This window comes from Moschus berezovskii, chromosome 2 (assembly GCF_049115385.1).
Source record: "Moschus berezovskii isolate FMDL1 chromosome 2, NW_MosBer_1.0, whole genome shotgun sequence".
Lineage (NCBI taxonomy): Eukaryota > Metazoa > Chordata > Mammalia > Artiodactyla > Moschidae > Moschus > Moschus berezovskii.
In genome coordinates this window covers 52,316,285-52,341,700 of record NC_142461.1, presented here as the reverse complement: position 1 = coordinate 52,341,700, position 25,416 = coordinate 52,316,285, and the positions used below count along the sequence as shown (strand labels likewise).

The 25,416-nt window shown below is 36.6% G+C and overlaps 1 protein-coding gene across 1 annotated transcript in view; it reads right to left on the bottom strand.

Annotated features, from left to right (window-relative positions):
- The window catches only part of DNAH7 (dynein axonemal heavy chain 7), a 301,053-nt gene that overhangs the window by 60,719 nt on the left and 214,918 nt on the right, over positions 1-25,416 (bottom strand). Inside the window, exons 49-54 of the mRNA XM_055397140.2 lie at positions 17,658-17,848; positions 11,186-11,319; positions 10,115-10,450; positions 5,518-5,644; positions 4,378-4,572; positions 28-120 (exon numbers count right to left, since the gene is read on the bottom strand). Coding sequence (XP_055253115.2) covers positions 28-120; positions 4,378-4,572; positions 5,518-5,644; positions 10,115-10,450; positions 11,186-11,319; positions 17,658-17,848 — 1,076 coding nt within the window. The remainder of the gene's footprint in view (positions 1-27; positions 121-4,377; positions 4,573-5,517; positions 5,645-10,114; positions 10,451-11,185; positions 11,320-17,657; positions 17,849-25,416) is intronic.

Sequence of the window (25,416 nt, the reverse complement as noted above, 5' to 3'; positions counted from 1 at the left end):
TGAGCTGCTTCCAAAGACGGCATTTACCTTGTCCGGCCTCAAGCAACGAATGATAAGCATCCTTTGAAACTCACTCGCTTTATCTTCCCAATCATCAGGAAAAACCTCATGATGTGGTTCCTAAAATGACAGTGGATATAATTCAATATTATTTGGAAGACTTAATAAAAACCCAAAAACCCAGTATTTTGACTTTTAAATTGAGTTTAAAGAAAACATAAAATGATTAAATGAAATTAAGAATGCTAATGTAAACTTTATTAGGTTGGGGCAAAGCTATGACATAAGAAATAAAAAGAAAATTTTAACTGCCACATAAAATCAAAACTAAGACATGAAATAAGTAGGTTAATGTCAATATGAACATTAATCAATAGCACAAATGTTTCCTGTTACTACAATAAATGTGCATTAGGGGATTTTTTCCCATTATTTCTCCAAAGGCATTTCGAAACCCTGCCAACTAACTAATTCTCATTCAGTCCAGCACAGTTCAGTTGCTCAGTCGTGTCCGACTCTTTGTGACCCCATGAACCGCAGCACGCCAGGCCTCCCTGTCCAACAAAAACTCCTGGAGTCCACCCAAACCTATGTCCATTGTATCAGTGATGCCATCCAACCATCTCAACCTCTGTCGTCCCCTTCTCTTCCTCCCCTCAATCTTTCCCAGCATCAGGGTCTTTTCAAATGAGTCACCTCTTCGCATGAGGTGGCCAAAGAACTGGAGTTTCACCTCAGCATCAGTCCCTCCAATGAACACCCAGGACTGATCTCCTTTAGAATGGACTGGTTGGATCCCCTTGAGGTCCAAGGGACTCTCAAGAGTCTTCTCCAATACCACAGTTCAAAAGTATCAATTCTTCCATGCTCAGCTTTCTTTATAGTCCAATCCTCACATCCATACCTGACCACTGGAAAAACCACAGACTTGACTAGATGGACCTTTGTTGGCAAAGTAATGTCTCTGCTTTTTAATATGCTATCTAGGTTGGTCATAACTTTCCTTCAAAGGAGTAAGCATCTTTTAATTTCATGGCTGCAATAACCGTCTGCAGTGATTTTGGAGCCCCAAAAAATAAAGTCAGCCACTGTTTCCACTGTTTCCCCATCTATTCGTCATGAAGTGATGGGACCAGATGCCATGATCTTTGTTTTCTGAATGTTGAGCTTCAAGCCAACCTTTTCACTCTCCTCTTTCACTTTCATCAAGAGGCTTTTGAGTTCCTCTTCACTTTCTGCCATAAGGGTGGTGTCATCTGCATATCTGAGCTTACTGATATTTCTCCTGGCAATCTTGATTCCAGCTTGTGCTTCTTCCAGCCCAGTGTTCCTCATGATGTGCTCTGCATATAAGTTAAATAAGCAGGGTGACAATATACAGCCTTGGCATAATCCTTTTCCTATTTGGAACCAGTCTGTTGTTCCATGTCCCGTTCTAACTGTTGCTTCCTGACCTGCATACAGGTTTCTCAAGAGGCAGGTCAGGTGGTCTGGGATTCCCATCTCTTTCAGAATTTTCCACAGTTTATTGTGATCCACACAGTCAAAGGCTTTGGCATAGTCAATGAAGCAGAAATAGATGTTTTTCTGGAACTCTCTTGCTTTTTCAATGATCCAGAGGATGTTGGCCATTTGATCTCTGGTTCCTCTGCCTTTTCTAAAACCAGCTTGAACATCTGGAAGTTCATGGTTTACATATTGCTGAAGCCTGGCTTGGAGAATTTTGAGCATTACTTTATTAGCGTGTGAGATAAGTGCAATTGTGTGGTAGTTTGAGCATTCTTTGGCATTGCCTTTCTTTGGGATTGGAATGAAAACTGACCTTTTCCAGTCCTGTGGCCACTGCTGAGTTTTCCAAATTTGCTGACATATTAAGTGCAACACTTTCATAGCATCTTTCAGGATTTGAAATAGCTCAATTGGAACTCCATCACTTCCACTAGCTTTGTTTGTAGTGATGCTTCCTAAGGCCCACCTGACTTCACATTCCAGGATGTCTGGCTCTAGGTGAGTGTGAGTCATCACATCTTTGTGACTATCTGGGTCGTGGAGATCTTTTTTGTACAGTTCTTCTGTGTATTATTGCCATGTCTTTTTAATATCTTCTCCTTCTGCTAGTCCATACCATTTCTGTCCTTTATCTAGCCCATCTTTGTATGAAATGTTCCCTTGGTATCTCTAATTTTCTTGAAGAGATCTCTAGTCTTTCCCATTCTATTGTTTTCCTCTATTTCTTTGCATTGATCTCTGAGGAAGGCTTTCTTATCTCTCCTTGCTATTCTTTGGAACTCTGAATTCAGATGCTTATATCTTTCCTTGTCTCCTTTGCTTTTTGCCTCTCTTATTCTCACAGCTATTTGTAAGGCCTCCTCAGACAGCCATTTTGCTTTTTTGCATTTCTTTTTCTCGGCGATGGTCTTGCTCCCTGTCTCCTCTACAATGTCTTGAACCTCTTTCCATAGTTCATCAGGCACTCTGTCTATCAGATCTAGTCCCTTAAATCTAGTTCTCACTTCCACTGTATAGTCATAAAGGATTTGATTGAAGTCATACCTGAATGGTCTAGTGGTTTTCCCCACTTTCTTTAAGTCTGAATCGGCAATAAGGAGTTCATGATCTGAGCCACAGTCAGCTCCCGGTCATTATCACAGTAATCTAAGTCTATGCTCCAGCCAGTAACGCTGAAGAAGCTGAAGTTGAACAGTTCTATGAAGACCTACAAGACCTTCTAGAACTAACACCCAAAAAAGAGGTCCTTTTCATTATAGGGGACTGGAATGCAAAAGTAGGAAGTCAAGAACCCTCTGGAGTAACAGGCAAATTTGGCCTTGGAGTATAGAATGAAGCAGGGCAAAGGCTAACAGAGTTCTGCCAAGAGAACACACTGGTCATAGCCAACACCCTCTTCCAACAACACAAGAGAAGACTCTACACATGGACATCACCAGATGGTCAACACCGAAATCAGACTGATTATATCCTTTACAGCCAAAGATGGAGAAGCTCTATACGGTCAGAAAAACTACTCTCATTATCTATTTATAAAAATAAACATTTATTGCAAACAAAGAAGGCTATGCATTATTTTTTATTTTGATAAATTTTTGATATCTTTTCAAGAAAGGAGTATTTGAGAATGTGTATAGTAAAGAAGGGGCTTCCCAGGTGGCACAGTGGTAAAGAATCCACCTGCCAATACAGGACACTCAAGAGACTCAGGTGGATCCGTGGGTTAGGAAGATTCCCTGTAGGAAATAGCAACTTGTTCCAGTATTCCTGCCTAGAAAATTCCAAGGGCAGAGGAGCCTGGCAGGCTACATTCCATGAGGTTGCAAAGAGTTGGATGCAACTGAGCGCATGTGGGTTCCTTCCCCTTCCCCCCCTACATACACAATGTAAAGAAGAAGCCAAAGAATGTTATTAAAAATATGCAAGAAGAAATGTATCAAGATCCCAGGAAGGGGAATAAACGTGGGAAAAGAAGACACTTGCATCTTTGAAACAGCTGGGAAGGCTATGGGTATCTCAGGTCAGAAATCTCCATGCTTCAGCATAGGGAAATTTCTATTTAAACTGGACTCAACTACATACAAGAGCAATTTGCCTCTGGAAAAAAGTATTTTTATTACTAACAAGGATCAATCCAAAAGAGATTCAAACCAAAATATTTAAATTCATGTGCAGACACACTCTATCATGCATAGTACAATAAACAGGTCACCAAAGTGTTCTCCATGCATCCTGCTTTTTCTTCCCTTCAACCCCCACCCCCAAATAGAGCTGTTGCATATTAAGCCCAAGGAAAGCAAAATGTCAAAAAAGTAGAAACACTAGAAAAAATTAACTGGTAATCACAATATTAGCCCTTGTGCTAAGGAAAAAAGTGAAGGAAGGCAACAATTTTTTTAAATTCCAGAAGGGAAACTGAGCAACATGGTATATGTTAGCTATAGTAATCTCCAACTACCAAGATCAGGTCTCATGAAAATTATTTGAGAACTACTTTTTCCCTCTCATCAAGTGACAAAAATATTTATTAGTTTCTGCCCTGTGTTCAGAAAATCTAAACAAAATCTGTTCTATAAAATTTTAAGTCATCTGCCATTATGACTGCCAAAATCTAAGTTGATAATAAAAACCTGGCATGGAAATCCAAAAAGAGTACTTTTAAGGACCATGCAACTTTTTTGCATCTTTACAGATTCCAAGGAATTTGAACAGAAGTGCAAACAGAACCAATTAGAAACTGGGGATAACCTAATCGAAACATTATATTTGACCAGCTGTTTAATGCTTACTTACAGATGAGAATAAATTATTTGACATTATTTTCTCCATTTAAAAACTGTGAAACAAGCAAGAGAGTTAAAAGCATACCAAACTGTCATATACTTTTTTCCATCCATCTTTTAAGCGCATAAACTCCCTACGAATGTTTTTGAAGGCAGACAAATCGTCCAATCGACATATTTCATCCCAAGATTTTTGAGGAAGCCATGTACAAGGGTTGGCATGAGGATTATCCAGGCCAATGCCACCAGTTAACAGGAATCTCCACTCAGTTTTATTAATCTTTGGTAAACAAAGTAGCATGAAGAGACAGAAATGAGTTCATCATATACATAGGTAATTTACAACCATTTAAAAAAATTGATTTTCAAGTTTCAAATATCCCCCCATAAAATTCTAGTTATTGGTATAGGTCAGTATTGATTCATAAGAAATCAAAGTATCATTATAACCAGTTTTTAAAATAGTTCCATTTTAGAGAGCTACTTGTTGATAATTTTCCTCCAGAATTTCTGATCTAAACATGGAAATCTGAATTTTATTCTTTTTTAATATATGCCTTCCAAAATGACTGCTAGAGTTTTATTGTCTGTAAAAGTTGTGGGAAGACAGAAAGCCATGTATCTGCCATGTTTTCAATTATTTTCTATAAAATACAATGAGTTACTGCTATGAAATTTTTGCAAGAAATACCAAAATAAATGTTTCTTAAAAATTCAACTAATACATCACCATATGAAATTAATAAAGCTTAAATACATTTATAAAAATTAATGAATTTACACACCTCTCTTCCATTCTTAAAGTGCTTCCCATATTTTAAGTAAACAGATTTGAAACATAGCTAAAATTAATGAATGGTATTGTTAAGCCCAATGGTTAGATTTGACAAACTTGCAAAAGTTCCTAAAAACATTACCATTTATACTATTACTTGGGGTACATATATTAAGACATTTTGTAAGTTTATATGCATCCTTATATATGAGATTCTGATAGAAACTATTTTAAGCTAAAACATACAAAAATTTGAGTAATAATAGTTACATAAGGAACTCTGCTTAATTTATTTTTCATCTCTGTGAAATTCAATCTAGTTGTGATATCTTACCTTCACTATAATAATTGCTAACTATTAACAATCCTTTTATATATATTCCCACACAAATTCATAAATTAATGAATTCACATTAATATTTTCTCCCTATAAATTAAAACAGTACTGACCAATCGCTCATGTATCAGCAGATTTACAGTTAGACAAAAGGAAAAAAGTAGTTTATCCTTTTCAAAGAGGGATCGGCAGATGTTAACATAAAGGGAATAAGTGAAGTGATCCTTGAGAATTTGAAGCCTAAGGGTCAACAGAAAGAAAAGTAAATAAAAATGCATTATTCTCTCAAAAAATGCTCTTGGGGAAACCTATTATAAACCATTTAGATGTGTGTTCTTCTAATAAACTTTCTGGTCAATTACTTCCAAAACAAATCAAGGATTCTCATTAACTGGGGGCACCAATTTGAGAGTTACACAATGTAGGAACACTTCAGTAGAATTGCATTTTTACCATCAACTGACTTGTTTTTACAAAACTTAATCTTCCTTTTGGAAAAAAGGTCAATGCATGGTATATTAATCTATTACATTTAATAGTTTTTGGACTATCTAAAACTATAAAACATTTCTTGGAGTAAAACTGGATTTCCATATTTCATAAACTTTTACATATGTTCTATATGATATATTATTATAAATGAACAGACTAAAGTTAATAGTTTCTTTATTAAATTAAGTTTAGAAGAGGGCTACTCTGTTTATAAATCCATAAAAGCTGAACTAATAACATAACTTGATGAACTACATTTTTATTTACCACATAGACAAGTCATAGAAATATGAATAATCACAATATTTGCAACTAACAACGTCCTTGTAAATGCTAACATGGGTGATTGGTATTCATAGTAAACCTTAACATGAGAAAAATTATTATTTTCAATGCTGACGCATGATACAGTGTTATAAGGTATTCATGCTCCCTCTGATGAACTTGTTCATTTGAATAACCTTACAGAAAAGGAATTTATATCAGGAGTCTGAAAGAAGTGAACACATTTGTCCTAATTTTGGGATTTAGCCAAAGGAAATAATTGATGATGGTGACATTTATATTTATTACTGTGTTATTTATAATACAAAAGCTGGAGACTACTTGCAAATCTTACAATAAGAAAATTATGAATAAAATTATGGTGCATTCATTAAAAGTATATTGCACAGTGGGTAAAAATTATATTTCAAAAGAATATTTAATAACATGGGAAAATTATCTTGACAGAAGTAGAAGGGAAAGAAAAAATTCTGTGCATGCACACAGGCATGTATGATCTTGTATGTATTTTTCAGAGTGAGAGACAAAGAGATTGATTTCAGTGTGGTTCCTGTAACAAAGCTATATTCTAGTTAGATTTTTGTTTCTGTGTTTTTTTACTACAGTTATTTATTTTGCCATAATAAATTCTAATGCATTAAAATTTTATAAAGACAGATGATTCCAATTATTATGGTTATTTTATAGTATATACATAGTATTTATATATTTAGTTATAATATATGTTTGGTATTATTAAATAATAATTATTATGAATAGTAACTATCAGAATACAAAAGAAAGAGATATTTTAATCTCTCATGAAAGAAAATTAGAAATAATTTTAGACCAATATTAAGATTCTCCAACAATTTAGTATTCTACTGTTAATAGTCATATCCTTTCTATGCTTTTGTTATAGCTATAAACTAATCAGTGCCCAGAGACCACAGGTTATCTAATGTGTTTTTGGTTTTTTTCTCCAGCTTTATTAAGGTATGATTGACAAGTAAAAATTGTACATATTTAACAGATTATCTGATGTTTATCAATGATTGACAACAAAATGATTTCTATGAGAACTCTAATTTCTGAATGAGATCTTGTTTCTTCCTACTTTTACTTAAAAAAAAAAGGAAGATTAAACAAGATTATTAGTAGAGCCTCCCTTGTGGTAGCCATTTTGTAACTGTATTTGGCAATATTTATTAAAATAGAACATACATATACTCTGTGATGATCAATTCCACTCCTGGATATGTACTTACCAGATAAATGTACATACAAAAGCCACATACAAGAGTGTACAAGACAACAAAAATTCGTAGCAGCTCCAAACTGAAGCTACCCAAATGTCCTCAGCAGTAGAATGAATGAAACATTTGTGGTATAGTGAAAGGACAAATAAAAATAAGAGGCCCAATCTTTTTATACTGAAAATGTTAAGAAGAGAGTTCCCTCTCCTCTTCTTCCTTAGAGCACTTACTTTTGAAAGTTTAAAATTATAAGTACCTCCTCTTTGAAATATAGGTAGGCTTTTTGTCAACGTTATGACCCAGGAATGTCCCTTCTGAAGATCTGAGAGCCATTTTCATGGGCTAACTTCATGGGCACCTGACTCTGAGCTGACAAACTACATCGTATCATAAAGATAAGACATTCGTTTTTCTTCTGGATGAAGCCAGTTTGCTAAAGTCGGGAAAGTTAGATTTCTGTCTTTGTACTCTCTTAGTGGAATGCTGCTGGTGCTGCAGATCACATTCTAGTTTAATACTTATTCAATAAAAAAACTGTTTTCTTTCTCAACTACTTTGTGGAGAAATTTTCTGGATTGGGAGAAGATTTGCTTTTACACTTCCCCAACAATATAGGAGCATAGGGAATGAGCCTATATTTAACAATGAAAGTGAATAAACCACTTCTTTGCACTGTGCAAAACAATATAAATTTCACAAACACAATGTTAAGTGCAAGATGTCTGATAAAAAAAGAGCACAGACCAGGTAATTCCGTTTAAATAGCATTCTAAATTAGGCAACACTCATCTCTAGCATTGAAAAGTCAGGACAGTGATTACCTGGGGGAATGTGGGTTATCGTGACTAGAAGGGGACACGGAGTGGTTTCTGGGCCGTTGATAATGCCCTATGTCTTGACCTGGATGTTGGTTACACAGGTGTGCTCACATAAAACTTTATTTTGCAAATGCTTCTGATTTCTGCATGTTTCTGTATGTATAGTAATAACTTCAAAGTTTTCAAATGTATTTTTTAATATTTACTCTTTGGTTCCAGAATTATATTTTTAAGATCACTGTAGTCATAAATATGATTTTCATTGTTTCTAAATGAAAGGATTTTAACTAAAAAGAAAAAGGCACATTTTGTTTTCTGGACTTCATTCAAATCTTACATCTGGGTAAAAGAATTTGATTTTCTAAGAAAGAGATATCATATCTGTGAGTAAATTCTAATTTCATATAAATGAGATAGTAAAGGAACCAGTAACTATTTTTAAAGCCTAAAATTGTCCAAATTTATAAAACTTATATACAAAATAGGTCTTTAAAAGAAAAATCAGCTTTTTCTCTAGACTCCAACAGATTTTAAATTAATTAAAATGATAACACTCTGGTAGTCTTGTTTCAATCAAGATAGAAATTAAGAACTGCAATGAAAAGCAGAACATCATTTACTGTGTCACTCTATGTGATTAGCTCTGTGATAAGTTCTAGATTCTAGGAATATTAAAAAAAATTATTGCCTCAGGGAACTCAGAATCTAATGTGAAAACCAGACACGCTTGTTCAAGTAAGTAACATAATGCAAATGGCTGGGAACTTTCATAAGAAAGGTCACTTAAATTTCTGTTTTCTGTATTTCAGTAATCCTTGCTCACCTTGAAAATGTCAGATACTGAGAGAAATATTTTCAAATTTCATAATATAAAGAGAAACTTTTAAACTCTACCATCATGCATTCCTTCCCTAAAGATATCCTTTTTCTCCCTTTCTTCTCTTTCTTGTGGGCAGGTATTTGAAAAGTTGTTTGCTAAGCCAAGTGTCAGGGTTATACCTCCATTAGTCTCATATACAGGCTTGTAAAATAATGAATGATACTAACCAAAGATTACTCAGTCTAAGAATATTTAAAATTTAGCAAAATTCTACCATGATAAATGAAAGAATTCACTTTAGATTTAGGAGATGAGCATTTTGGACTTCTAAAAAGTAATTCTTAAATGTGAATGATATTAAACTGAGTTTCCTTTGTGAGTAGGAATAGTTGGAAAACGGAAGTATCTAGCTCTGTGTTGATCAATAAAGTTATAAAGGGCAAAAATTGTAATTGTCTTGTTCAAGAAATAATTTAATGTTAGACTCTATTAAAAACATGTTTTAATACCAAGCTAAAATTTATCTCACTGACAACAAAAAAAATGAAATTTTTATTCTCTCATAGACTATTCCATTACTTGTTGCAATAGCCAACAGAAAAATAGGTATTTATAAAAACAAATGTCACAATCACAGCAGACTCTTTTTTAAAAACTTTTTTATCTGTCAAATTTTATATATGTGTATATTAAAATGTAAATTTGTAACTTTTGGAATGCAAGCTCACAGAAAGTAAGAATTGTACCTTTTAGGGATATTACTTCCTCTTTCCATACCTCCAATCATAAATACATTTTGCAAGTGATAAACAACGCTTCTTCCTTTTAGTATTACATTATAATTCCATATCTCTGTAAACAATTTCCTGGCAGAGTGAATTTGGACACATCTGTTCAATGTCTAACCCTCAAATTTATTTCTGTTACAATGATTAATCAAGTTCATTCTAGCTCTATGGCTGTAAGGTGAACACTATGCTGAAACAACAGTGAAGGCCATCAATTACTATATTTCATGCATTAGTTATTATTTGTATTAATTAGTATTGCTTTTACGTACCTTTTTGACAAAATTTCTGACTTCTCTGAATTTTCAATAGACAGGATGAAAAGGTTAATAAACCAGGTCAGTGAGTATTGGTACATGGGCTCGATGTTTGCTAAATCAGCAATAGAAAAAAACAGGATGGTGGAATGAACAGCAATAGGTCGATAGCCCATGCGGGTGCTATCAATCTTCTTCTCTGTCTCTTCAGCTACTTCCTGCTTTTGAGAAATCTCATTAGCCAAAGCCTTGGAGGAAGATAATATCTTAATGGCAGTTTCATCTTCTAATATATTGCCTTCCGAAGATGAAAGAACTTCTAAAATCTTGTCTTCTATTTCTTTTAACTGCCTGAAATTAAAAAAAAAAATTTCTCAGAAGAAGAAATCATTAAAAATCACTTCATGTATATATTCTTTTATAAGAAACAGAGAGCATGTAATCTAAAGAAATATAACACATTGTGACAAATATCTGGAACGGTGATGCCATATAATTAATTTCTTATCTTGCAAAATGTCAAAAAGACAGGCCTTTCTGCTCCACTTCTCTTTCTAATGATCATTTATGTGGTAACTAGAGAGAGACAGTAAGCCCATCTACTCTGCCATCAAGTAGCTCAGCTCCCATGAATAGAAAGTATCACTCCATTTATTTTCTGAAATTTTTCATGACTTATAGGGCATTACCCTTTCTACCTATGATATAGATATTACAAGCAGAAAGTGATATGCAACATATTCATTCAGACTATGCGCCAGCGAAAACAAGTAACCTCAGCTACATAATGAATACTAAAATTTTGTGCTAAAACTTCGTGGAATAGTTGAAAATACACTGCCTTGACTTGTGGCAGGCCTTCTAATCCTTTCAGTGCCTGGGAAACTTGTATGTAAAAAATTTACTCTGCAATGCAGTTTTCCAAATTAACATACAGACTGTAATACCTTTTATTTTCCACTCAAGTCTTTCCTTTCAATGCACCTATTAAACCTAACAACGTAGATCTTTAATATGTACTTTAATTGATTCTAAGTGATCTTGAAACAAGTGAAGAATAATTTTGTATTTTATAATGTATAAAACCTTTTGTTTTCAGCTCCTTGTAATATCAAGGCTTGCTTTTCTTCTTCGAGATCCGGCCTTTCTCTTGCTACCACAATTCCCAAAAGCTGATCCTGCATCCCTTCAGAAGTGATCATGAAGTTTAACAGTGTCACCTGTAAATGAGAGTACACAACAATTGCAAGAATATTTCTGTTGAAAAAGCCTCTGCTTATATGCTTCAAATCCTAATCTTAAAATTGACTCTAATATCACAGTAGTATACATGAAGGAGCTTCCCTGATGGTTCAGCACTAAAGAATCTGCCTGCAATGCAGGAGATGTGGGTTTAATTCCTGGGTTGGGAAGATCCCCTGGAGGAGGAAATGGCAATCCACTACAGTATGCCTGCCTGAAAAATCCCATGGACAGAGGAGCCTGGTAGGCTACAGTCCATAGGGTTGCACAAGAGTCAGACACAACTGAGTGACTGAGCACAGTATATATGAAAAGTAAAATTTGTGGAGACTGATTAAGTATATAGGCAAACTGGATTGTTGAATTAAAAACCTGCAAAAGTTTCTCATGGTCATAAATGTAATACTTTAGAGAGTTGTGTTTGGTGATCAATTAATTCTTATTTCAAATTCGTCCAACTTCTGACAACCCATTAATCCTAAAATCAATTGGAATCAGGCTGCAGGCCAACCTACATACTGGCTGGACCGGCTGATTTATGTTTTAAGGAGCCTGCTGCTGCTAAGTCACTTCAGTCGTGTCCGACTCTGTGTGACCCCATAGACGGAAGCCCACCAGGCTCCCCCATCCCTGGGATTCTCCAGGCAAGAACACTAGAGTGGGTTGCCATTGCCTTCTCCAATGTGTGAAAGTGAAAAGTGAAAGTGAAGTTGCTCAGTCGTGTCCGACCCTTAGCGACCCCACGGACTGCAGCCTGCCAGGCTCCTCCATCCATGGGATTTTCTAGGCAAGAGTACTGGAGTGGCTTGCCATTGCCTTCTCCGTTTAAGGACCTAGTGGTATCCAAAAGCAGAGGAGATAAGAGAAACAAACAGAGACATATGAGAAAAAAGAACACAGTGATGACTTGTCACGAGTATATATTAGGTTTGCCAAAAAGTTCATTTGGATTTTTCCTTACGATGTTTCAGAAAAACCTAGGGGCTTCCCAGGTGGCTCATGGGAAAAGAATCTCCCGTTAAGCAGGAGACAAAGGTTCAATCCATGGGTCTGGAAGATCCTCTGAAGAAAGAAATGGCAACCCACTCCAGTATTCTTGCCTGCAAAATCCCATGGATGGAGGAGTCTGGCGGCTACAGTCCATGGGGTCACAGAGTTGGACACAACTTAGTGACTAAACAACAACAGCAACCACAACATATTATAATATAATCATATCACAATATAACACACTATATTGTGTCATGTTACATTACAATATGATACTCAGCCACTATCATGAACAAAGGAATACACAGTTCACCAGCGTCCATCAAGATGCAGTCTGCTAACCCTGCTTCATCTCAGCATTTAATGGCTCTTACACATAGTTCTCTGCTGCCTGAGTCTTCAAGTTATCCCTCTCCCGAGACTTTCTCATCAGTGGAAAAGTAATCATGCTTAGGTCTCTTTTTTCAAAAAGCAAAAAACAAATCATCCACACAATCTTTTTCAGCTCTTGAAGGATCTCTCTTTGTGCCTTCATAACTATTAAATGCATAACTGAAAATGTTATTTGTATATTCTTTTGTCTCTGCCTCACTTCATTCCTTAGCCCTCTACAATCTGCTCTCATTCCTGCCTCTACATATCCATCAATATTCACAGCAATAAATTATAGCAACTTTCTAGCTCTGGTCACCAATGGATCTGTAAGCCAATAAACACCTGATATTGACTTAATTTGACCTCCCGTGTTCCCCTGCTTTTTTAAGCATCTATTGTGCAGTCTTCTGCCTTCACGTCTTGAATTAAGGTCTGCACCTGTGTCCTGAGCATCACTTCCCACTTCTCCCTTTCACATGCCTTTCAATGTACCTACCTTGAGCTGAATGTGAAATCTCACACAGGCTTATCTGCATATGCTTCATCCCTGACGGCTGAGTTATGAGAACTTGTGTTTTCCCACCTTCCTTCAGTTCAGTCGCTCAGTCGTGTCCGACTCTTTGCGACCCCATGAATCACAGCACGCCAGGCCTCCCTGTCCATCACCAACTCCTGGAGTTCACTCAAACTCATGTCCATCGAGTCGGTGATGCCATCCAGCTATCTCATTCTCTGTCGTCCCCTTCTCCTCCTGCCCCAATCCCTCCCAGCATCAGAGTCTTTTCCAGTGAGTCAACTCGTCGTATGAGGTGGCCAAAGGATTGGAGTTTCAGCTTTAGCATCAGTCCTTCCAATGAACACCCAGGATTGATCTCCTTTAGAATGGACTGGTTGGATCTCCTTGCAGTCCAAGGGACTCTCAAGAGTCTTCTCCAGCACCACAGTTCAAAAACATCAATTCTTCGGTGATAAGCTTTCTTCACAGTCCAACTCTCACATCCATACCTGACCATGGGAAAAACCATAGCCTTGACTAGATGGACCTTTGCTGGCAAAGTAATGTCTCTGCTTTTTAACATGCTATCTAGGTTGGTCATAACTTTCCTTCCAAGGAGTAAGCGTCTTTTAATTTCATGGCTGCAATCAGCATCCGCAGTGATTTTGAAGCCCCCAAAAATGAAGTCTGACACTGTTTCCACTGTTTCCCCATCTATTTCCCATGAAGTGATGGGACCAGATGCCATGATCTTTGTTTTCTGAATGTTGAGCTTCAAGCCAACCTTTTCACTCTCCTCTTTCACTTTCATCAAGAGGCTTTTGAGTTCCTCTTCATTTTCTGCCATAAGGGTGGTGTCATCTGCATATCTGAGCTTATTGATATTTCCCCCGGCAATCTTGATTCCAGCCTGTGCTTCTTCCAGCCCAGCGTTCCTCATGATGTACTCTGCATATAAGTTAAATAAGCAAGGTGACAATATACACCCTTGACGTACTCCTTTTCCTATTTGGAACCAATCTGTTGTTCCATGTCCAGTTCTAACTGTTGCTTCCTGACCTGCATACAGGTTTCTCAAGAGGCAGGTCAGGTGGTCTGGGATTCCCATCTCTTTCAGAATGTTCCACAATTTATTGTGATCCACACAGTCAAAGGCTTTGGCATAGTCAATGAAGCAGAAATAGATGTTTTTCTGGAACTCTCTTGCTTTCTCCATGATCCAGCGGATGTTGGCCATTTGATCTCTGGTGCCTCTGCCTTTTCTAAAACCTGCTTGAACATCTGGAAGTTCACGGTTCACGTACTGCTGAAGCCTGGCTTGGAGGATTTTGAGCATGACTTTACTAGCATGTGAGATGAGTGCAATTGTGCGGTAGTTTGAGCATTCTTTGGCATTCCCTTTCTTTGGGATTGGAATGAAGACTGACCTTTTCCAGTCCTGTGGCCACTGCTGAGTGTTCCAAATTGCTGGCATACTGAGTGCAGCACTTTCACAGCATCATCTTTCAGGATTTGAAATAGCTCAATTGGAATTCTATCACCTCCACTAGTTTTGTTCGTAGTGGTGCTTTCTAAGGCCCACTTGACTTCACATTCCAGGATGTCTGGCTCTAGGTCAGTGATCACACCATCGTGATTATCTTGGTCATGAAGATCTTTTTTGTACAGTTCTTCTGTGTATTCTTGCCATCTCTTCTTAATATCTTCTGCTTCTGTTAGGTCCATACCATTTCTGTCCTTTATCAAGCCCATTGTTGAATGAAATGTTCCCTTGGTATCTCTAATTTTCTTGAATAGATCTCTTGTCTTTCCTATTCTGTTGCTTTCCTCTATTTCTCTGCATTGATCGCTGAAGAAGGCTTTCTTATCTCTCCTTGCCATTCTTTGGAACTCCGCATTCAGATGCTTATATCTTTCCTTTTCTCCTTTGCTTTTCACTTCTCTTCTTTTCACAGCTATTTGTAAGGCCTCCTCAGACAGCCATTTTGCTTTTTTGCGTTTCTTTTCCATGGGGATGGTCTTGGTCCCTGTCTCCTGTACAAGAGAATTATTTCTTCTTTGGAGAGAGAGTAATTCTGTTTTTGTGAGAAATTTCCTACCTGGGAGCAGGAAGTGTAAATCAGCTCCTTGATGTATCCCTGTGAAGGTGATGCCCTCCTCTACCCAAAATCAGGCACCTTCTCCATGGTACTGTCCTCCGATTAAACCTCTCCCCCAGCTTTCCCCATGGCAGGCCTTGGATGCCACTAAGTGTGATTACTTAGGCATAATCATATATTTATATGGAATAATAAGCAACAATCCTTTAAACTTTGCGATTAAAAATGATTAAATGTTGTCATGCAATTCTCTACTGCTTCAGAATTTAGTCATGGAAAAATTATCATTAACGTTTCTAAGAGATTTTTCCTGTTGGGCTGAGAAACCAAGTACACAGATTACATTCATTTCAATCCCCAAACCAGTGTCACAGTGCTCAGAGAAATGTCTGTTTGACAAATTTTACCTCAGACACAAGGAGGTAATCATTCACATTCCATTAATGTTAGATCTTTTGACATCAAGATTTTGCAAATCTAGCCATTTTGCTAGCAAACATTTAAAATCATACAAATATGGCTTCAAATTTTATTTTCATTTAGATTCAAATGAATTATAGTAGCACAGTGATGCCCTCCTCTACCCAAAATCATCCCCTGGGTACTTTTGAAAGCAAAAGGTACATAAAAGATCCTAAAAATAAGATCAAGAGGAAGTATTTTAATTTGTAAATGAAAGCAAGTAACTGCCTCACTATGTTTTCTAATCCCTCTTTAATCAGTCCCAGCAATTAAAAATAATGAAGCAATAAGACACTCTAGGGATCTCAAGGATTTCAATAATGAATCATGAAATAGGTCCCTAACCACAGTGGTTTATGACTTCAACTATAACTAGTTATTACTGTACATAAATTGTTATTTATGTTATATGTGATATTTTCATAAATTTTACTGAAAAGTAAAAAAAAAGATGTTCCATGTGATTTATTAAAAAAGCATTTTGGTAATGCAGCTTCAGGATTTTATTTTCTTTTATGAGTCATTCTTTTCCACTTAAATTTGAAAGTTAAATAATAATTCTAATAGTTAACAATCATAATACTATTGCTGGGTCTTATTATGAGCATTTTACATAGATTATTTAGTCTTCATATCACTCTATGAGCTAGACATTTATTATTCCCATTTTATAGATGAGGAAACTGAGGCACAGAGAGGTTAAACAACATGGCCAAAGTCACACAACTGGTAGGTGACAGAGCCGAGATCTGAACCAAGGAAGTGTAACTCCAGAATCAATGCTCTTCACTACTAGCAGATATTGCCTCTCCTAGTAGTACTTAACACAATTTTTAGGGGTTTAGATAACACATTTATTTTAATAATTAAAAACAGTGGCTAAAATTTTTCATATTTTAACACTGTGTTTTTAAAACTAACCTCAAGGGTCACTCCACCTTCCCCCAGTCTTCCTGGCTTCCCTAAATGTCCAGTCTAAAGTGTGTCCCCAGCTCTGAATCCCTCTATGCCTTTCTAGTCATAAATAATGTCACTTGACATATACATTATTTACAGTGTAAGCCTCTTGAGAGCTTTTCACCTTTCATGTATTTTCACCTTTTGAGGGCATGAATTATTTCATCTTAGTGTTTTCTCTGGCTCTATAAAGAGATGCCTATGTTAATTTAAACATTTCTAATAATGAACAGCGTTTGAATTCTCTGGATAAATCTTGTCTCTGTATATGTTTCCTTCAAAATCTGAATATTTCTTAACATCCTCTCCTCTGAGCTTCTATAAATGAAAACTATCCTTCCCTCCCTCATTCATTCATTCTACAAAAATCTGTCAAACATCAAATGCCGACCAGGGCTAGCAACTGGGAATAATGAATGGAATAAGCCCCTGAAGCTTGGTTACAGTTCAACATCTCAAGTCATTTTAGTCACTGACTATAATTTTAACTTTACTTTTTAAAGGAATGTTTAGTATTTTAAAAGAACAAGTGATCAAAAACAGTTCCTTTAAGTAATTACATAAAATCAGATAGCAGCAACCTTATTCTGAGAAAGAACGGAGCTCTGTTCCTGAATCCTCATTCTAAGAATTAGCATATTATCATTTATGCAAAGAAAGAATGTGCATGTGTGTCATCTATTTTTAACAGTGAAAATCTAAGAATAATATTGATTGCAGAAATTAAATTATCATGGTCGTTTTTCACTGCATACTAAAGGCTCCTTTATTACTGACCTGCACATACAAAAGCAACATTTGGAAATTATTATAGCGATTTCAGGAAATGCCAAACAAGGACAAAATCCATTTTACTTAGACCTGTTTTCCTCATGGCTCAGGAGGAAAATACAGACTTGCAAAAGCTGGTAAAGAAACATTTATTTTAGATACTGGCCTTTACTGAAGTTTCAGGAAGATAATGAGGATTTCTTAGCTTGGTAGTAATATAAAAGCGGAAGTCTGGTGAATATTCAATGGTAGAGTCCCCAAGTCGTATGCATGTACTTCCACCCTGCTTAAAGGTCTGTTTTAGTAGAAGAGGTTCCAGGATCGGATCCAGTTCTTCTCCCACATTTTCTAGCAACACTGGAATAAAATCAGAAAAAGATTTCATGTTATTTTAAATAGTGACTATAAACTTCCAACTCTCAAAATTCTTTCAGCCTTCTAAATTGCTGCTGTTTCTGGTTGCCCATAAAACTATTTTTGTCTTCTGAGTATAAAGAAGTGCGCCCTACCATCATTAAAAAGTCCACAAATAATAAATGCTAGAGAGAGTATGGAGAAAAGGGAACTCTCTTTTGCTGTTGGTGGGAATGTAAATTTGTGCAGCTACTATGGCAAACAGTTTGAAGGTTCCTCAAGTAATTAAAAATAGAGTTGCCATATGATCCTGCAATCCCTATTGAATTTGAAAAGATATATCCACCTCAATGTTCATTGCAGCTCTTCTATTTTTAAACCTGTTTTATTCAATATCACTATACTCACAAACACTAGGCATCATGTTGACCTTTTCTCATTATCCTCACAAGTTTGAAAAACATCAAATATTATTAATCTAGTTTTACAGATGAGGAAACTGATGCAAGGTGACTCTAATAAAGTTTTCATCTAGTGAATGATAAAAGCAGCAACTTGAACCAAGCAATTTGTCTCCTTACATAGCTCTCTTAACCACTATGTGATACTGAAAGCATGAAAAACTATATGCATGGCTTCTATAATTTGCTAGGTAAAAAATACTATCAAAATTTGTCTTTTGGGCTTGATGCTTTAGGTGCTCTTTGCCTAACTATACTTTTTCTTCTAGAAACTGTATGCTAAAATATTTGCCTATTTTCCTGTCGTGGGGCATGTTTTCACCATTAGGTTTAGCTGCAAGTGATTAAAAAACCCCAAGTAATAGTGACACCAGCAAGAAGGAATTTATCTCTCATAAACAAATTATGAGCCTGAGGAGCCTGAGGTAATCTGTCTAGGACTGAAAGGACAGTGTGTTTAAACTGTCAGAGATCCAAATTCCTGCTATGTTGCTGCTTCACCATTTTTGGCATATGGCTTTATCTTTTGGGTCAAATTACTCTTTCAAAGAAAAAGCACAGTGCAGCCATCAGAACAAACAAACAAAAAAAGATGAAACAGAAAAGAAAGAAGTATCGTTGAATGGTATTTTCTGGCAATCACAAATGGCAGTTCTACTTACATTCACAGAAGTTAGGAAATTTATTGTTTTACTTTGAATGGAATGTGCCCAGGTAAACACAGGAGATGCTAATAGTAAGGAGGCGAGAATGATTATTAGGGAACAGTGGGCACCAAGTGTTACAATGTGCTAGCTTTTAAAACTTTATTTGTATTTTTTAATATTGTTTGTAGCAAACATCACCCCCAGTTTTCTGCTTGGTTTTAAATCTGTTTATTTCTTTTTAAAATTCAACTTTTTGCTGTAGAAATTCTCAAACTTTTTTCAGAGATAAAGAGAATGGTATATTCTTGCCAATTTCATCTAATCTTGTTTCATCTATGCCTTATCTCACCCTGGATTATTTACAAACAAATCCCAGTCATCATAAAACTTCATCTGCAAATATTTGAGTAGGTATCTCTGAAAGTTAAAGACTCTTATTTAAAAATTAATATATCTTAAAAATTATCAGTAATTCACAATTTCATCAAATATCAAGTCGGGGGATATGATTACCCATCATTTTAAAATACTTTGATTAGTGTTGGATTGCTAAATTGGGATACAAATAAATTCCATAAATTGTGATTGATATTCTCTAAATTTCTTTTATATAATGTTTCTTGGCTTAAATTATAAATTTGTTGAGTCAAATCTATTATTCTTTACCTTAAAAAAATTTTTTTCCATTGTATATTTTCTTAGAAACTTCTTTTCCAAAGATAACTTAGTTATTCCCTCATGTTTTATTTTAGCATTTAGGTCTTCTCTTTTTGTCTTTCATATTTAACTCTTTAGTTCATCTGAAGCACATTTTGGTACAAGGTGAGACTATGATTTGATCAGTGAAAAAACAATGCCTTACTCAAGTCTTTTGTTGTTTTGTGTGTGTGTGAAATTTTGTTATTTCTTTACATTGTTAAAGTCATCCTAGGTTTTGTTTAATATGTGCTGTGTGCTAAGTCATTCATTTGTGACCCCATGGACTGTAGCCCACCAGGCTCCTCTGTCCATGGGGATTATCCAGGCAAGAATATTGGCATGGACAGCCATTTCCTTCTCCAGGGGATTGTCCCGACTCAGGAGCAGATTCTTTACCACTGAGCCACTGTAACTGACGTCAGCTTTTTTTTTTATTAATGAATTATCTACAATATAGTATTCCCTGCAGACTCAGATGGTAAAGAATCTGCCTGCAATGCGGGAGACCTGGATTCAATCCTGGGTCAGGATAGATCCTCTGGAGAAGGGAATGGCAACCCACTCCAGTATTCTTGCCTGGCGAATCCCATGGACAGAGGAACCTGGCGAGCTACAGTCCATGGGGTCGCAAAGAGTTGGACGTGACTGAGCTACTAACACTACACTACTATCTACATTATCCTATGTGAGACTTCAAATTAGTAGGAAAAAATTTGCATAGTGTGTTCAGCTGTGCAGCATATTTCATTCAACTTTGATTAATCAATTACTGGGCACTTACTGACTACCCTCAAAGAGCTGGTGTTGAGAAACAGTTATATACACAACACTAAGGTCAGTTGTAGAAATCTGTTAAAAGTTTTAGTCTTGGCACTTGATTGAACGACTTAAGAGAGATGTCATAGAAAAAGGTGCTTGAACTGCATATTAAATTTGAAGGAATTCACCAAAATGATGGAAGAGTACAAATGAAAGCTAAGAGATGTGCAACTATGTCATTTTGTCACATGTACTGCCAGCTGCCATGTATTCCCACCTAACCCTCACCCCATGCATAATCTCTGTCTCTCTCTTTAAACCAATAAACTCAAAGACAGCAGAGGCCAAGTCTGTATTTTCATGCTGTGTTTTCAGTGACACATGCCAGCTGCAAAATAAATATTTGTAAGATGAATGAATGAACAAAGAAATGAGCAAATGAAAGAAACACTGAACCAGAAGTAGTTCTGCCCAAGGAAGGCTCAGATAATGATGAGTTTTGCTCTAAACACAAAGAATTTTTTTCACAGGGTTAATGCAAAGCCATTAAAAGCTCCTCTATAAAAACTGATTTCTTTTTTAAAAATTAAAGTAGTCTTTTATTTTTCCAGCTTTATTGAAGTGTGAACTGGTTAACATCAGAATATTAACATGAATAACATTCTACACACACCGTGACCACTGGTGTAGCTAATACAGATGTACCTTTATTTTCTAGGACATTGGCTTTCAAACTTTTTCTTTAAGCAGCAGGATACTTTTTTCAAAGAGGATTCTATCTTAAAGCTCAATATAAACAACAAAAAAGGGAGGTCTGCAGAGGCAGGTGGGTGAAGGCAAAAGTTCTGCCTTCTCTACCCAGGCCACCTGGCAGGGATCAGAAGTCACTGTCCTGGAATAGGTCAAAACTTAAAGAGAACTTCTTAAATGGAAGAATCTTTAGTTGCTTATGTTTTAAAATTGTAATAGTAACTGATTCTTTTACTTGAAGGCTAAATATAAAAAGTTATAAAATCTGCCATCTGTTTCTCTTTCTATAATAGATTTAAAACTTTTCATTTCTCTCTGATGATTAATGGTAGAAGGCATTGTGAATAATCATTATCCATTTTTAAAGTATTTCATTCCAAAAAGTAGGTTAAAGCAACTGTGAGTGACACAGAAAGCACTGGACAAAGGCAGAAGATTTGGGGACTAGTTTTAACACTTCCCTTACTGGAAGACACAGTCTTAATTAAACCACATAACTAACATCCTCTGTCACCTTACTTACCTTGTTAATAAAATGTAGTGGTTATTAGAATTACTATCAGATTTTAGACGTTTGTGGTCACAACTCCAAGTAAGAAATACATTTTAAATCTTGATCTACTATACACATGTGCACATAAAACTTTAAAAATTTCATGAACTAATGCTTCAGTTCAGTTCAGTCGCTCAGTCGTGTCCGACTCTCCGCGACCCCATGAATCACAGCACGCCAGGCCTCCCTGTCCATCACCAACTCCCGGAGTACACTCAAACTCATGTACACAGAGTCGGTGATGCCATCCAGCCATCTCATTCTCCGTCGTCCCCTTCTCCTCCCGCCCCCAACCTTTCCCAGCATCAGAGTCTTTTCCAGTGAGTCAACTCGTCGCATGAGGTGGCCAAAGTATTGCAGTTTCAGCTTTAGCATCAGTCCCTCCAATGAACATCCAGGATTGATCTCCTTTAGAATGGACTGGTTGGATCTCCTTGCAGTATAAGGGACTCTCAAGAGTCTTCTCCAACACCACAGTTCAAAAGCATCGATTCTTCGGCGATCAGCTTTCTTCACAGTCCAACTCTCACATCCATACATGACCACGGGAAAAACCATTGCCTTGACTAGACGGACCTTGGTTGGCAAAGTAATGTCTCTGCTTTTTAATATACTATCAAGGTTGGTCATAACTTTCCTTCCAAGGAGCAAGCGTCTTTTAATTTCATGGCTGCAATCAGCATCTGCAGTGATTTTGGAGCCCAAAAAAATAAAGTCTGACACTGTTTCCACTGTTTCCCCATCTATTTCCCATGAAGTGATGGGACCAGATGTCATGATTTTTGTTTTCTGAATGTTGAGCTTCAAGCCAACCTTTTCACTCTCCTCTTTCACTTTCATCAAGAGGCTTTTGAGTTCCTCTTCACTTTCTGCCATAAGGGTAGTGTCATCTGCATATCTGAGGTTATTGATATTTCTCCCAGCAATCTTGATTCCAGCTTGTGCTTCTTCCAGCCCAGCGTTCCTCATGATGTACTCTGCATACAAGTTAAATAAGCAAGGTGACAATATACAACCTTGACGTACACCTTTTCCTATTTGGAACCAGTCTGTTGTTCCATGTCCGGTTCTGACTGTTGCTTCCTGACCTGCATACAGGTTTCTCAAGAGGCAGGTCAGGTGGTCTGGGATTCCCATCTCTTTCAGAATGTTCCACAGTTTATTGTGATCAACACAGTCAAAGGCTTTGGCATAGTCAATGAAGCAGAAATAGATGGTTTTCTGAAACTCTCTTGCTTTCTCCATGATCCAGCGGATGTTGGCAATTTGATCTCTGGTGCCTCTGCCTTTTCTAAAACCTGCTTGAACATCAGGGAGTTCACGGTTTACATACTGCTGAAGTCTGGCTTGGAGAATTTTGAGCATGACTTTACTAGCGTGTGAGATGAGTGCAATTGTGCGGTAGTTTGAGCATTCTTTGGCATTCCCTTTCTTTGGGATTGGAATGAAGACTGACCTCTTCCAGTCCTGTGGCCACTGCTGAGTTTTCCAAATCTGCTGGCATGTTGAGTGCAACACTTTCACAGCATCATCTTTCAAGACTTGAAATAGCTCAACTGGAATTCCATCACCTCCACTAGCTTTATGCTATACAGCTTAATATGCTTTACTCCGCTGCACTTCATTTACAAACGCTGGTCATGACCCACTAAGTTGGTTCTCTCTCCTACAGTTGTGACCCATAGTTTAAAAAACACTGGACAGATTGTCTGTATGGCCTTTCTCATTATACAAACTATATTATATGTAACTATGTATGATTCTAATGTAATCAAGAGATAATATATGAAAAAGTTGGCTTAAAACTCCACATTCACAAAACTAAGATCATGGCATCCGGTACCATCACTTCATGGCAAATAGATGGGAAACAATGACAAACTTCATTTTCTTGGTCTCCAAAATCAGTGTGGCTGGTGACTGCAGTCATGAGATTAAAAGACTCTTGCTCCTTGGAAGAAAAGTTATGACAGACCTATTAGAAAGCAGAGATGTTACTTTGCCAACAAAGGTCCATCTAGTCAAAGGTATCGTGTTTCCAGTAGTCATGTATGGATGTGAGAGCTGGACCATAAAGAAGGCTGAGCACCAAAGAATTGATGCCTTTGAACTGTGGTGTTGGAGAAGACTCTTGAAAGTCCCTTGAACTGCAAGGGGATCCAACCAGTCCATCCTAAAGAAAATCATTCCTGAATATTCATTGGAAGGACTGATGCTGAAGCTGAAGCTCCACTCCAATATTTCGGCCACCTGATGCAAAGAACTGACTTACTGGAAAAGACCCTGATGCTGGGAAACATTGAAGGCAGGAGGAAAAGGAGACGACAGAGGATGAGATGGTTGGATGGTATCATGGACTCGATGGACATGAGTTTGAGCAAGCTCCGGAAGTTGGTGAAGGACAGAGAAGCCTGGCGTGCTGCAGTCCATGGGGTCGCATTAGAGTTGGACACTACTAAGGACTGAAATGAACTGAACTAATACATAAACCACATAATAAATCCCAAACCAAAAACTAATATAAGCTGATCTTATCAGACACTGTCAAATTACAGTAACTCATTTCTTCCTTGCACAAAATATAAATGGGGCAATTGAGTCTCAGAAAGGTGACTGAACCAAGTACTATAAAAGAGGCAGGTACTCTGATTCCAGAGCCAGTGCACAGTGGTCCTAACAAGGATTAGTGAAGTATGTCCAATTTCTACTTTTATAACAGATATATTGTCTGATCCTGCCCGTTAAACAAACAAAATATCTGATACAAAGACCAGGTTGTCTCTTTTTTGGTAACTCCATATCATTGTACTATAAGAATACCAGTCAGATGAATGAAATACTACTTGTGTAAGTGTTTGTGTGTTCATATATATATAAACACAACATTTTATAGGTAGACTTAAGATTTTTTCACCTCATTCTTATCCAAATCAAGCCTAAAATTGCAATTAATATATTAATATGCAAAAATAAACTGTCAGTAAGTCTGTTTGGTATATCTGTCTTTATTCTTTCCATGTGTCACTGGTTCTATTAGCAACTGGGATTTGCTTAACTTGTCCTGGGGCTAAACATGTTGTCCTTTTCTAATGTTGACAATTTACTTGGTCAAGTAAATAGTCAAAATTTGATAGACAATATGGATTCAAAATGTGACTGATAACCTCAACATACTCAAATCATAAGTACTTTGGTTTACATAGACAAGCGTGGCCTGTGTATAGAACTTCATTGAAAATTTCTTGGCATGCTTTCAATTTCTCCAGTATAAATGGCAAGTCAGACACATAAAATGCATACCCACTCCTCTGCCACTTTTGTAGGATAAGTAGAGAGAAGAATAAAGAAATATTTGGACTAATGTGTTAAAATATTTTTGGCATATCAAGTGGCCCTTTTCATTGTAGAAGTAGAGCTATCATGAGAACAAAGGAAGGGCAAACAACAGACAAAAATTACAGCAGCTAAATTAGCTATTCTAGAAATCAGGTAATTTAAACTAGAAGACGCAGCCCAAATGAATCTTGAGACAAAGAAAGCATCCTAACCTGTTAGAGCTATAAACTCTAAAGTTCTCACTTGATTCATTATCAATAAATAATGGAAGATATTAACAAAATAATCATTTAAGATGAGCCTGACTCAAATACCTTTAAAAAAAAAACCCTATGTCATTTTGGGTTTTACTGTGCCCTTTCCATA